The sequence below is a fragment of the Anomaloglossus baeobatrachus genome, chromosome 12 (assembly GCF_048569485.1).
Source record: "Anomaloglossus baeobatrachus isolate aAnoBae1 chromosome 12, aAnoBae1.hap1, whole genome shotgun sequence".
In the NCBI taxonomy this organism is placed as follows: Eukaryota; Metazoa; Chordata; class Amphibia; order Anura; family Aromobatidae; genus Anomaloglossus; species Anomaloglossus baeobatrachus.
In genome coordinates, this window is record NC_134364.1 from 35376277 (window position 1) to 35390495 (window position 14219).

At 46.7% G+C, this 14219-nt stretch overlaps 1 protein-coding gene across 1 annotated transcript in view; it reads right to left on the reverse strand.

Moving 5' to 3' along the window:
- Nucleotides 1-4598: 4598 nt before the first annotated feature.
- ITPKA (inositol-trisphosphate 3-kinase A) overlaps nucleotides 4599-14219 on the reverse strand; it is a 153527-nt gene continuing 143906 nt past the window's right edge. The window contains exon 7 of the mRNA XM_075330756.1: nucleotides 4599-7539. Coding sequence (XP_075186871.1) covers nucleotides 7339-7539 — 201 coding nt within the window. The 3' untranslated portion in view covers nucleotides 4599-7338. The remainder of the gene's footprint in view (nucleotides 7540-14219) is intronic.

Here is a 14219-nt window from a genome sequence, read left to right on the forward strand (position 1 = left end):
TAAGGGGGTTAATACTCTCCCATTCTGCCGATCAGTGCTGGACCCAGTGGTCATACCTTTCCTATGGATAGGTCATAATTAAAGATAGGCGAACACTAAAATGCTTGGATGCTCGGTCCTCGACTCTAGCAAGTCAGACGCTTTGAAAGTGCTCAACTCAAGTAACAAGTATAATGGAAGTCAATGATTGGGATGGGTCGGGTCTCCACCCACATACAGCCAGCCAGCCATAAACAAAGCATTTCCGGGGGAGGGAGGGCGGGTTTTTCTCTTTTGATACATTACATCCAAAAATGTTGCTTTACCCCCAGCGAAAGCTATTCAGAGACTGCGACTGGCTCTTTTTGGGGTGGCTGCTAACGTCATGCAGTGAAGCAAGCCTGTGCGTTGTGGTCACTGTTTCACGGATGAAACATCTGAACACTCGCGATACTCGGCCGAGCTCTGCAAATACCCGAGCACCCCGATGCTTGATCAAGTAATGAGCAGTGCCGAGCACGCTCACTCATCACGAGTCATACTTTGTCTGTACTGGACAACCCTGTTAATTGGTGCAATACAAGACAAAACTCCCATAGGCTTTAAAGGGAATCTGTCAGCAGGTTTTTGCTATGTAAGCTGAAGCCAGCATGCTGTAGGGGTTGAAAAACAAAAATCAACTATGCCTCGCTTATCAGGCACCATGCTGTTTACTTAAACTAAAGGCTTTATCACTTGGTGATTATCATTGCTAAGTCTAGCTGGCAAATGCATGGCAGTCTGGCATGCCCTCTGCTCTGACACCCCACTGTCAATGTACAATCTCTATAGAAAACCTGATGTGGGCAGCACAGCTCTCTTCACTCTGCTACATGACTAAAGCTAAAAATTCTGATAGTGTCAGAATGGCTGCAGCCAGTAATCTACGTGATACATCGTTGGATTCAGAATCTCTTTGCCTACATCATACTGCTTTCAGATGAGGTAGCAAAAACCTGCCGACATATTGTCTTTAATGGAGAAAATTCCATTACTCTGTCCCAGTACAGATGCCGTCAGGGGTCAGAAGACTTTATAGGTATCAATAAGTAAATCTGATTGATTTTTATTGTGGTCATCTCCCATACTAAGCTATGGAGGAGGCAATACCAGTGCCCAATGTAAGCTGTAGGATTGTGATGGAGAAGTATTCTGCAGTAGTACAATACGTGATATTACTCAGTGCAATCCTTTTCCTGCCAATATACCTGATTACTCATGATAGTGGAATAGCTAATAACTTCATGGTAAGCCTGCGTTCTCCACAAGGACAGATTGTGTAGATAGAGTGCAAAAATGTCCACAGGCTGCATCCAGTGAAAACATCATGTAAATGTCAATGTCATCTTAAGTATAGTTTATACTCCATGTAAAACCTCAGAGATGTGTCTGCATTCTGCTATCTTTATAAATGTCATACTGACTCCCAATATAAACCATCATGTGCCATGTGCATAGCTAGGAAATACAATGCATTAGTATAGGATATGGTACTGCACCCCGTGTCTCATGGGAACTCGCTAATCTAGGAGACTCTTAACTGCGGGCCGCTGCCAAAACATAAAATAATACATGCGGCATACATTTTTTTTAATAATGGGGCTCTATGGTATCCATCAAGACAGTGTATTGGACATATATATGTCATAGCTGTATATTTATGACAGTAGGCACGAGTGCACAGCCTAAATGTGTGATTACTGCTGTACGATCACTATATATAAGGTTAATCTATGTGAGTATACTAAGGCTGTGTACACACAGTGCGTTTTTAGTGTAGTTTGGTCACAAACCTCCATGTAAATCCTTATGCCAGCAAAGTCAATGAGAATCCTGAAGGTTTGTGCACATGTTGCTTTTTTTTCCCTTGCAGATTTGGTTTCCATCAGCGTTTTTCCACCAAAGAATGGAAAAAAACGCGTAAAAAAAGTGAGTCAAAAAACGGGGGGAATACCGGGAACTCCAGTACTGAATCAGTGCTGCGGTCCCAGCTCAGTTTTCCCTGCACTAAGGTGTCCTGTTCCTGCTGCACAGCCCTATGTCATGTGAATGAGTCCGGCTGCGGCAGGTGGCTGGGAGCATTACTGCTCAGGGATACATAGGAGGCAGCACCTAGTGATCACTAAAGTAATAATATGTCCTAGTAATATGATGGGACACCAGTTTTGGGATAACCTACCTTAAAGGAGTTTGTTTTTGTTCCTTCGGTGTCTGAACCCTCTCCCATGGCTCCTGTCGCTAGTCAAGACCATGGTTGCACTGCCGATTTTATTAGTGCATGCAGGCCAAGTCCTGTTTTACATTATTCTTGCTGGGACCTGTGATCCCTCCCAGATAGGTCTTAAGGCCACGTCTCACTAAGCGACATCGCTAGCGACATCGTTGCTGAGTCACAGTTGTTGTGACGCAACAGCGATCTTGCTAGAGATGTCGCTGTGAGTGACATCCAGCAACAACCTGGCCCCTGCTGTGAGGTCGCCGGTCGTTGCTGAATGTCCTGGACCATTTTTTGCTCGTTGCTCTCCCGCTGTGAAGCATACATCGCTGTGTTTGACAGCGGGAGCCAACGATCTGAATGTGCAGGGAGCAGGGAGCCGGCTTCTGGCAGCCTGCGGTAAGCTGGTAACCAAGGTACATATCGGGTATCCAAGCAAGGCGCTTTGCTTAGTAACCCGATGTGTACCATGGTTACATGTGCAGGGAGCCGTCTTCTGGTAGCTGCGGACGCTGGTAACCAAGGTACATATCAGGTATACAAACAAAGCGCTTTGCTTAGTAACCCGATGTGTACCATGGTTACGAAGCACATCGTCGTTACACAGGTCGCTGGTTGCTGATCTGTGATCGCTGTGGAGATCTGCCTGATTGACATCTCACCAGCGACCATGTAGTGACGCACCAACGCTCTCTGCCAGGTCAGATCGCTGGTGGGATTGCTGGTTGCGTCGCTTAGTGTGACGGTACCTTTACTGTGGGGTGCTGATTATCTGCTGTAATCCGCTCTCTCAGGGCCATGCTCTATTTGCAGTCCAAACTACTATTTCTAGCTGCAGATATGGTTTGGTATTACTCTTCTATAATGCTTTGTCTAGTTCTTGTATCCTGAATATCGTGGATTTTAGTTGCTGACCTTAGCTTGTATTTCTGTTTACCTGACTGTCTTCCGATTCTGTCCCTGACATTGATCTCATGGTAATGACCTGGCTTGATGATCCTACTCTCTGCTAACTTGCTCTACCGGCCAGCAGCCACTCTGAGGATGTAACCCAGTGGGCCTTGCGTAAGTCCAGATCCCTGTATAGAACAGTCACATCAGGGTTTCCCCCAAGAGCTGCAAGTGTCTTCTGCAAAACTTGTCCACGGAAGCCCTATTAAAAGCTGGCAGACTTCCACCAGCGGTGCGCCTCTACAGTATTACCTTCTTCTGGACCTTGATGGATTATTTTTTGATCTTTGTATGTCAGTAAGCTCATACAGCTTCTATCCTGGAGGTTCTGCATGATTAGCTCATCAGATGCTCACAGTTTGGATGGTCTCATAATCCTCACTATAACAAAAGTATCAACATCAAAGTATTAAACATAGCAAACCATGGCTCTGATAAACAAAATTCGATATGTAGACCCTGAGAATGAAAAAAACTGAAAGGGGTTGACCAGGTTTACATATTCTTTTTTTTACATAGGCCCTCTCTGTGATCATCTACCTTACTGATTACCTGCTGTGCCACTGTTGCCTCTGCCGTGCTACCTCCGGTTTCGGTCTTTCTTGACATGACGGCAGCCGTGAAGTCGTGACTAGAGCACGAGACCACTGATGCCAGTCACTTGGGTCCAATTTTGGATGGTTCAAGTCTGCTGAACCCAGTGATTGGCTGCAGTGGTCACGTGCTCTGGTGATTTTATGTGGGTCTCCCATGTGTCACCTGACACCATGCTTTCCTGTAGCACTGGGTACTGTAAACACTTTACAGTACAGCTATGAAAAACGGGAAGCACGGGACGCTGCCAACGCACTCGGATAGGTACAACGCATCTTGCAGACCAGACCCTTACCACCACAAGACTCAAAACCCTGAACTAGGATTTCCCAGTTATCTCTACCCATGCCAAATATCCTGGCAAACTGGAAACAAAATATATTCATTTATATTTTCTGAAAATTAGCATCTTAAAAAAGGTGCAGTCTGAACAGTGCGCATGAGAAATGATGAGTATGACAAGTGGGAAGATTGTTTTTTCTATAGCTCGTAAATCTCGCCGACTTCAGAAGATGGTGAATGGCCAGTTTCAATCACATCTCAAGACCAAGACTTCTTGGCATCATCTCTATGAATGTACAGCAGAGGTTACTTTGGTGCGTGCCGAATAGAAGATGAATCTGCAGCTCCAGGGCGGAAATTCAATAACACAGTCGTGGCCAAAAGTTTTGAGACTAAAGGCTACTTTATATGCTACGACATCGCTAGCGATCTCATTAGCGATGTGAAATTCTAGATCGCAAGTGCGATCTTTTGAGATCGCACATAGGTTATTTTACGCATGTGCAATCTCAAAAGATCGCACTTGCGCTCTAGAAGTTCACATCGCTAATGAGATCGCTAGCGATGTCGTAGCATGTAAAGTAGCCTTTACACAAATTATGGTCTTCATACATTTTCAGCTGCTGCCGATTTTTAGCTCTGTAGGACCGATGTTTTTATGGTTAGTGAAGCACAATTATCTGTATTTTATAAGTTTTGAAACTTTTATTGGCAGATATATCAAGTTTATGGAAACTCTCAATAGTTACGGTGATGACCCTTATTTCTCAAGACTTCTGCAATTCGCCCTGACAGCTGGAAATCATTTTGTGGGCCAAATTCTGAGGGGCTGAATAAGGGAAAATAACATTAACTCAGTCCTCTGCAGTCCATTCATTATACTTCCTGCAAGGATGTTTTCTCTGGTGAAGCCCTTGTAATGGAGAGACAAGGATGATACAGGGACTCCTCGGCTGACCCTAAGACTGGGTTCCCTGTGCTGTCCCTTATCCCGACAGTAGGCTTAAAGGTAGTCAGGGTCGAGCCTCCAGCGTTGCCCTGTCTCCTGTCCTGGCCCTGAAGACTATGTCCCCACCACCCAGGGAACTGACCGGGATGGAGACCCCAAAAACCCCACCAACACAGAACAACAGACGAGGGTAAAGAAAACCTCAAACACACCTTAAACCTGCACCAGGTGATAACCAAAGGTGAACAGGTAAGGGTACAAAGAAAAGGAGATAGAATAAACAATTTACAACAATCACCAAAAACAATCACAGCAGACAGCAGAAGCAGTAAGAACACGTCCTCTCTGCTCCCTGGCTAGCTCCTAACTGAATAGAATAACCATCAACCTCTTCAGGAACAAGAGGGATTAAATACAGCACGGAAGTGCTCAATTGATGGCAGATGAGCAAGTCTGCTGCTGCACAAGGGAAAAGATTAACCCACATATGCCACCCACCAAAAAAGCAACGTTTAAATGTGCATGGTCTCAGATGGTAAATGAGAACGCTGAGAATCCAGATCCTGTCCTCATACACGTGACAGCACCCTTCACACTGTTTGAGACATCTGGAAGAATATTTGTACTCTGTCTACCAACTGTAAAGCATCCTGAGCCCATTCATAGGGGCATCTCATCCATGGAGGAGTCTCACTCACAATTTTGGCTAAGAACATGGCTATGAATAACGAATGAGATCTAAACATCCACCAAGAGCAACTTCTCACAAACATCAAGGGACAATTTGGTGATCAACTGCACAATGGAGACAATGTCACAAGGCAAAAATGATAACTAAGTGACTCGCTGAACAAAATATTGAAACCTTGGATCCATGGCCAGGAAACTCCCTAAATCGCAACCCAATTAAAATCCTGTGGTCAATCCTCAAATAGCGGAAGGACAAACAAAAATTGTGATAAACTCCAAGCACTAATGAGACAAGAATGGGTTATCAGTCAGGATTTGGCCAAGAAGCTGATATTCAGCTGCCAGGGACGAAGGGCAGAAGTCTTAGGGTACCGTCACACTAAATGACGTACCAGCGATCCCGACAACGATACGACCTGATAGGGATCGCTGGCAAGTTGCTGGGAGGTCGCTAGTGAGATGTCACACAGTCAGACCTTACCAACGACGCAGTAACGATACAGGTCACAGTAGCGACCTGTATAACGATCTCAGCGGTCATTGGGACACTGTAACACAGTGTCAAACACAGCGATGTGTGCTGCCCTGCGGGAGCCGGACGACCAAAAAATGAACCAGTACAGTGTGTAACAATCAGCGATTTCACAGCAGGGGCCAGGTTGCTGCTCAGTGTCACACACAGCCAGATCGCTGATGAGGTCACTGGTGCGTCACAAAAACCGTGACTCGGCAGCGATGTCACTAGCGATCTCACTATGTGAGACGTGGCCTTTAAAAATTAAGGCACAACACTGTAAATGTTGAGTCATTAGATAAACTAGATGTTTTTGTCAGTAAAAGTTTATAAACGTCTGAAATTCTAATAATTTCACTTCAGTAACGAGAGAAACAATTGAAACACTTAAGTAAAAAAACAATATTTGTGTTTGTCTCAAAACCTTTGGCCTCGAATTTTGGTGAGCATAGCCTAAAAGCTGTTGGGTCAACAGCTGCATGATAAACATATGACTTGACTAGGAATGACAGAATAGGATTGTCCAAACAATCGTAAAGTTGTACAGATACATATTAATTGTTGGTCAATCCAACAGAAACCAATGTGTATGGGCATATGAACATCTTTTCTTAGGTGCTCCAAATTTCAAGTTGTACAATTATTATTACTTATTCCTTTGAGGGATTATTTCAGACTTTTGCCTTTGAAAAACCCAATTAGGGATCCTACAAAATCTTTAGTGTAACTGTCAAATGCACTGAGGCCATTACATACATGGGTCCATCATCATGGGGGGGTGCCAGACCTCACTGTCCGGCATAGCCACTGGCAGTAGAGTCGGATGGCTCTCGTCAGGTCTGGATGTTGAATTTTATGTAACTGTTCATAAAATGTGAAGGCTGATGATTCACTTTTGTAGAGTACGGAGAGGCTGCATCAAAGAAACAAAGTTTTTGTGACGATCATCATGGCTTACTGTAGCGACTAGCCAGGATCCATGGTGAAACCTGAACAAACATTGTGTTTCCTATGTTAAAAGCTTCTTCAGTTCTACCATAAAGTAGATAAAATCCATAGTAAACAGCATTAAAATGAAGGTAAAATTCTAATGTAGTGGTCAAGAAACTGGTGGAGGAATCGATATCAAGATGTAATGCTCGATAAGATTTCAATCAGATTGTCAAATCCATAAAGATAACCGTCTTCCCGGTTCCCCTCTTGCCAGGGAATACGGTGGTTCAGAGTTTGTCCCTCTGGTAGCGGTGTAGTTTTTCCAAAATCTATAAGCCATACGTTACACTTGCATTTCTTGTCGTGTACAAACAGCAAGGAGCTCCCAATTACCTGCGGTAGGAGAAGGCAAAGGTTTATTACTGGTGTTAGAAGCAGAACACATGTAAATGGATGACAACTATAAATTATATATTCCTGGTGGTGTGAGCGATTCCGGTGGAGAAAGAAGGCGAGATGGAAATGTGGCTTGTATTCAATCATTGAAACAGAATTTCGGGTACATTCTGTTTTCTTCACGCGTGGATCATTTCAATACAATATAGCAGGAGGCTAGAAAGTGTTATATAAAGGCAGCTATTGCTGGACGCCTACTAATGCTACAAACACATAATAACTGGAAAAAAAAATCACTGCTTTTGTCAAATACAGAAGAAACTGAAAAAAAAACAAAAACACATGGGTCAGGTGGAAAAGAAGGCAACAGAACATAACTCACATCCGATCTTCTGTTTGGCAGAGCTGAGACCCCAGCTAGGTGGAATCGGTAACTGCATTAGGTGCCATTTGGGGGTGGGGGCACGATTTATGGATTAAGATATGTCAGACCAATACAATACAATGCTCTGCTTTTAAAGGGGGGTACTCCCATGTTATAAAGTGGCAGCATATTGTCAGGAGATGCCTTCATTGGCGGGTCACGCTGTCAGGAAAACTGCAGCACAGCTTCATTTAATTGAAATGACTCAGTGCGCCATTGTGCAGGGGGGGCCGCAGCACTGATTAGCACTGCAGCTTCTACATTCTCATCAGTGCCATAGCATTGCAGCTATAAGACTCCTCACTGGCAGCCAGATTGGATTGTCAAGTCTCCGCAAGGAGAAACATTTTCCCCTTAAGCGGGCTTTACACGCTACGACATCGCTAATGCGGAGTCGTTGGGGTCCCGGAATTCGTGACGCACATCCGGCCGCATTAGCGATGCCGTTGCGTGTGACACCGTTAAGCGATTTTGCATCGTTGCAAAAACGTGCAAAATCGCTAATCGGCGACACGGGGGTCCATTCTCAAATCTCGTTACTGCAGCAGTAACGAGGTTGTTCCTCGTTCCTGCGGCAGCACACATCGCTGCGTGTGACGCCGCAGGAACGAGGAGGCTCCCCTTACCTGCCTCCCGGCCGCTATGCGGAAGGAAGGAGGTGGGCGGGATGTTACGTCCCGCTCATCTCCGCCCCTCCGCTGCTATTGGGCGGCGGTTCAGTGACGTTTCAGTGACGTCGCTGTGACGCCGCACGGACCGCCCCCTTAGAAAGGAGGCGGTTCGCCGGTCACAGCGACGTCGCCGGACAGGTAAGTATGTGTGACGGCTGTGGGCGATGTTGTGCGGCACGGGCAGCGATATGCCCGTGTCGCGCAACAGATGGGGGCGGGTACCCACACTAGCGATATCGGGACCGATATCACAGTGTGTAAAGTAGCCTTTAGATCCCACTATAGCTTCTCATGTAGCCGGATCGGATCTCATACTTTGCACTGACGATGGGCAGTCACCATGAAACACCGTGTCTACAAATTGAGGTTCTGATCTGGCATAAATCCTAGGTCATATGAAAAGGCTCGTTAAAGGGCCACTTTTGACTTTTAGGATTGCTACTTCCAATAGGTGGCACTAGAGTTTGTCTCCTTCCTCCCTGAAGAGACAATCTGAATTGATCACAATGTAACACCATAGCTTAGCAGTATGGAGCAGTTTCATGATAAATGTGAAGGCTTAAGGCCCCGTCACACGCGACGATATATCATGTGATCGCATGAGCGATCGCACCCGCCCCAGTCATTGATGCGTCACAGGCAATTAGTTGCCCGTGGCACACAAAATCGTTAACCCCCGTCACACTTACTTACCTCCCTAACGACGTCGCTGTGGGTGGTGAACATCCTCTTCCTGAAGGGGGAGGGACGTTCGGTGTCACAGCGACGTCACACAGCGGCCGGCCAATAGAAGCGGAGGGGCGGAGATGAGCGGGACGTAACATCCCGCCCACCTTCTTCCTTCCTTATTGCCGGCGACCGCAGGTAAGCTGTAGGTCGTCGTTCCCGGGGTGTCACACGTAGCGATGTGTGCTGCCACGGGAACAACGAATAACCTGAGTCCTCTGCAATCAACGATATTTTAAAAAGGAACGACGTGTCAACGATGGACGATTAGGTATTTTCCATCGTTAATGGTCGTTCCTTGCTGTCACATGCAACGATGTCGCTAACTATGCTGGATGTGCATCACGGAATCCGTGACTCCGGCGATATATCGTTAGATTTGTCGTTGCGTGTGACGGGGCCTTTAGGCTATTTTCACGTCATTTTTTCCATCAGGCACAATCCGGAATAAACGGATAAAACGGATCCGACGCCGGATCCGTTTTATCCCCATTGATTTGTATTAGCGCCGGATTGTGCCTGATAGCTTGCGTTGCATCCGGATTTTGCTGGATCCGTCATAATTGGCTAATGCGGCAGTCGGATGGAACATCCCTTGTTGTCTCTGACAAAAAACCGCATCGTGCTGGATGCAGCGTGATTTACAATAGAAGCCTATGGACGCCGGAACCGTTTTTTAAAACTGAGCATGCTCCAATGTATTGTTAAAAAAACGGATCCAGCAAAAAACCGGACAAAACGGATGCAAAAAAACCCCCGGATGCGCCGGACCTGTTTTTTGACGGATCAGGTATACCGGATCCGTCAAAAAATGGATCCGGCGCATCCATTTTTGCATCTTCTGCGCCGGCTCCGTTGCATCAGGCACACGCCGGATTGTGCCTGATGCCAAAAAACGAATGTGTGAAAGTAGCCTTAGGGGTACTTTGCACGATACGACATCGCAAGCCGATGCTTGCGATGCCGAGCGCGATAGTACCCGCCCCCGATTTCCTGTGATTGCTGCCGTAGCGAATATTATGCTTCACATGCACTCACCTGCCCTGCGACATTGCTGTGGCCGGCGACCCGCCTCCTTCCTAAGGGGGCGGGTCGTGCGGCGTCATATCGACGTCACACGGCAGGCGGCCAATAGCAGCGGAGGGGCAGAGATGAGCAGGATGTAATCATCCCGCCCACCTTCGTCCTTCCTCATTGCAGCCGGGACGCAGGTAGGAGATGTTCCTCGCTCCTGCGGCTTCACACACAGCGATGTGTGCTGCCGCAGGAACGAGGAACAACATCGTACCTGTCGCCGCACCGGCATTACGGAAATGTCGGACCCTACACCAATGATACGATAACGACGCTTTTGCGCTCGTTAATTGTATCAAAAAGGATTTGCACACAACGATATCGACTGCGACGCCGGATGTGCGGCACTTTCGATTTGACCCCACCGACATCGCACCTGCGATATCGTAGTGTGCAAAGTACCCCTTCGATTGTACCATGCTGCTTGGAGAGGATGCAGGAGATAGTTGTCACGTTATTAAAAGAAACATCAACACATTGCAGGGTCGTACTGACCTCTCTGTCACAATGTAATATCCTGACTAGAGTTGAGCGCGGTTCGAGGTTCGAGGTTCTCCAGTTCTAGGCTCGAGTGATTTTGGGGGCTGTTCGAGATCGAACTAGAACTCGAGCTTTTTGCAAAAGCTCGATAGTTCTAGATACGTTCGAGAACGGTTCTAGCAGCAAAAAGCAGGGCTTTTTACAGCTACAGTGTGCAGGAGCCATCGCTGGCAGCCTGCCAGAAGCTGGTAACCAAGATAAACATCGGGTATCCAACCAAAGCGCTTTGGTTAGTAACCCGATGTTTACCCTAGTTACGTGCAGGAAGCCCACACTTCCCCGCTCAGCTCACTCCGCCCCCTCCTGCCCGCAGCATGTACACACACACACACACACACACACATGGTCCCGCTCGGCTTACCTGCGGTCGGCCCAGGGGCAGCAGTCCTTGGCACTGGAAACTGTGGCTGCCGGCCCTTTAAGGCTCACTGTGTTCTCCTGCATTGAGCATCATCTGTGGGCGGAGCTACCGCCCGGCGTCCTGCTCGGTCGCACAGATGAAGGAGTCACAGTGCCAGCCAGCGACCCCCAGCACATCGCTTCCCTCCGGCGCTGTGTGGGCCCCATCTGCACCGTGACCTGATCAGTATGTGGGACATCACTCCCTCCCCGCCCCTCCCTGTCCCCCCGTGCGTGTGTGGGCCCCGCAGAGCCGTGTGTGTGGCCCCCGGAGCCGCGTGTGTGGGCCCCGCAGAGCAAGGTGTGTGTTTGTATGTATGCATGCAGCAGAGCAGTATGCGTGTCTATATGTATGTATGTATGTATATATGCAGCAGAGCAGTATGCGTGTCTATATGTATGTATGTATGTATATATGCAGCAGAGCAGTATGCGTGTCTGTATGTATGTATATATGCAGTAGAGCAGTATGTGTGTCTGTATGTATGTATATATGTAGCAGAGTAGTATGCGTGTCTGTATGTATGCATGTATGTATGCAGCAGAGCAGTATGCGTGTCTGTATGTATGTATATATGCAGCAGAGCAGTATGCGTGTCTGTATGTATGTATATATGCAGCAGAGCAGTATGCGTGTCTGTATGTATGTATATATGCAGCAGAGCAGTATGCGTGTCTGTATGTATGTATATATGTAGCAGAGTAGTATGCGTGTCTGTATGTATGCATGTATGTATGCAGCAGAGCAGTATGCGTGTCTGTATGTATGTATATATGCAGCAGAGCAGTATGCGTGTCTGTATGTATGTATGTATATATGCAGCAGAGCAGTATGCGTGTCTGTATGTATGTATGTATATATGTAGCAGAGTAGTATGCGTGTATGTATGTATATATATATGCAGCAGAGCAATATGCGTGTCTGTCTGTATGTATGTATGTATGCAGTAGAGCAGTATACGTGTCTGTATGTATGTATATATGTAGCAGAGTAGTATGTGTGTCTGTATGTATATATATATATATGCAGCAGAGCAATATGCGTGTCTGTCTGTATGTAGGCATGTATGTATGCAACAGAGCAGTATGCGTGTCTGTATGTATGCATGTATGTATGCAGCAGAGCAGTATGCGTGTCTGTATGTATGCATGTATGTATGCAGCAGAGCAGTATACGTGTCTGTATGTATGTATGTATATATGCAGCAGAGCAGTATGCGTGTCTGTATGTATGTATGTATATATGCAGCAGAGCAGTATGTGTGTCTGTCTGTATGTATGCATGTATGTATGCAGCAGAGCAGTATGCGTGTCTGTATGTATGCATGTATGTATGCAGCAGAGCAGTATGCGTGTCTGTATGTATGCATGCAGAGCAGTATGCGTGTCTGTCTGTATGTATGTATGTATGCAGAAGAGCAGTATGCGTGTCTGTCTGTATGTATGTATGCATGTATGTATGCAGCAGAGCAGTATGCGTGTCTGTCTGTATGTATGTATGCAGCAGAGCAGTGTGTGTGTGTGTGTCTGTATGTATGTATGCAGCAGAGCAGTATGTGTGTGTCTGTCTATATGTATGTATGTAGCAGAGCAGTGTGTGTGTGTCTGTCTATATGTATGTATGCATGCAGAGCAGTATGTGTGTGTCTGTATGTATGTATGCAGCATAGCAGTGTGTGTCTCTGTATGTATGCATGTATGATGTGTATCTATGTATGTCAGTGTATATGACTGTATAGATTTGTCTGTTTATATGTATTTTTGTGAGTTTGTCTTTAAATATGTATATGTACGTGTATGTATCTGTGTATGTGTGTGTGTCTGCGTGTTTATGGGGCCCACTGGGACTCTTCCGCCCGGGGCCCACAAAAACCTGGAGCCGGCCCTGCCTGCGGTGATGAAGTCCCGCCATCCCGACCTCAGCGCTGTCACTGTCCTCCATGGCCGCCGCTTGTCACATCACCTTCTCTCGCTTCCGACCCGAGACTGACTAGCGGTGACGTCATGGGCCTCTTGCGATTCTTGGCTGTGAAGGCGGCGGTCATTGAACTCAGTGACAGGGGCTGTCAGTGTGCTGGAGATCAGCGCAGGTAATGTACCTCGCTGACAGCAGCACTTGTCATCCCCTGCAGTGACCTGGGCTGACCCATTGATGTTAGCTCAGGTCACTGCACTGCTCTCCCAGCCAATGGGGAACATCCTGCTCTTCATTAACTGGGACAGTGTGGATCGTCATGGCAACCCCTTGGATTACACCAGACCTGGATTTGTTTTTCATTCTAATAAATTGGTTAAAGAGGGAATGTTTTGGGGAGTGTTTTTTCAAATAAAAATGTGTTTGTCGTCTATTTTTATTTATTACTGACTGGGTTGGTGATGTCGGGTATCTGATAGACGCCTGACCTCACCAACCCCAGGGCTTAATGCCAGGTGACATTACACATCTGGTATTAACCCCATATATTACCCCGTTTGCCACCGCACCAGGGCGCGGGATGAGCTGGGGCGAAGCACAAGGATTGGCGCATCTAATGGATGCGCCACTTCTGGGGCGGCTGCGGCCTGCTATTTTTAGGCTGGGGAGAGTCCAATAACCATGGACCTCCCTAGTCTGAGAATATCAGGCCTCAGCTGTCTGCTTTACCTTGACTGGTAATCCAATTTTGGGGGACCCCTACGTGTTTTTTTTTTTAATTATTTATTTAATTTAAAATAACAGCGTGGGGTGCCCTCAGTTTTGGATTACCAGCCAAGGTGAGGTTGCCAGCTGTGGCCTGCAGGCTGCAGCCGTCTGCTTTACCCTAGCTGGCTACAAAACTAGGGGGAACCCTACGTCATTTTTT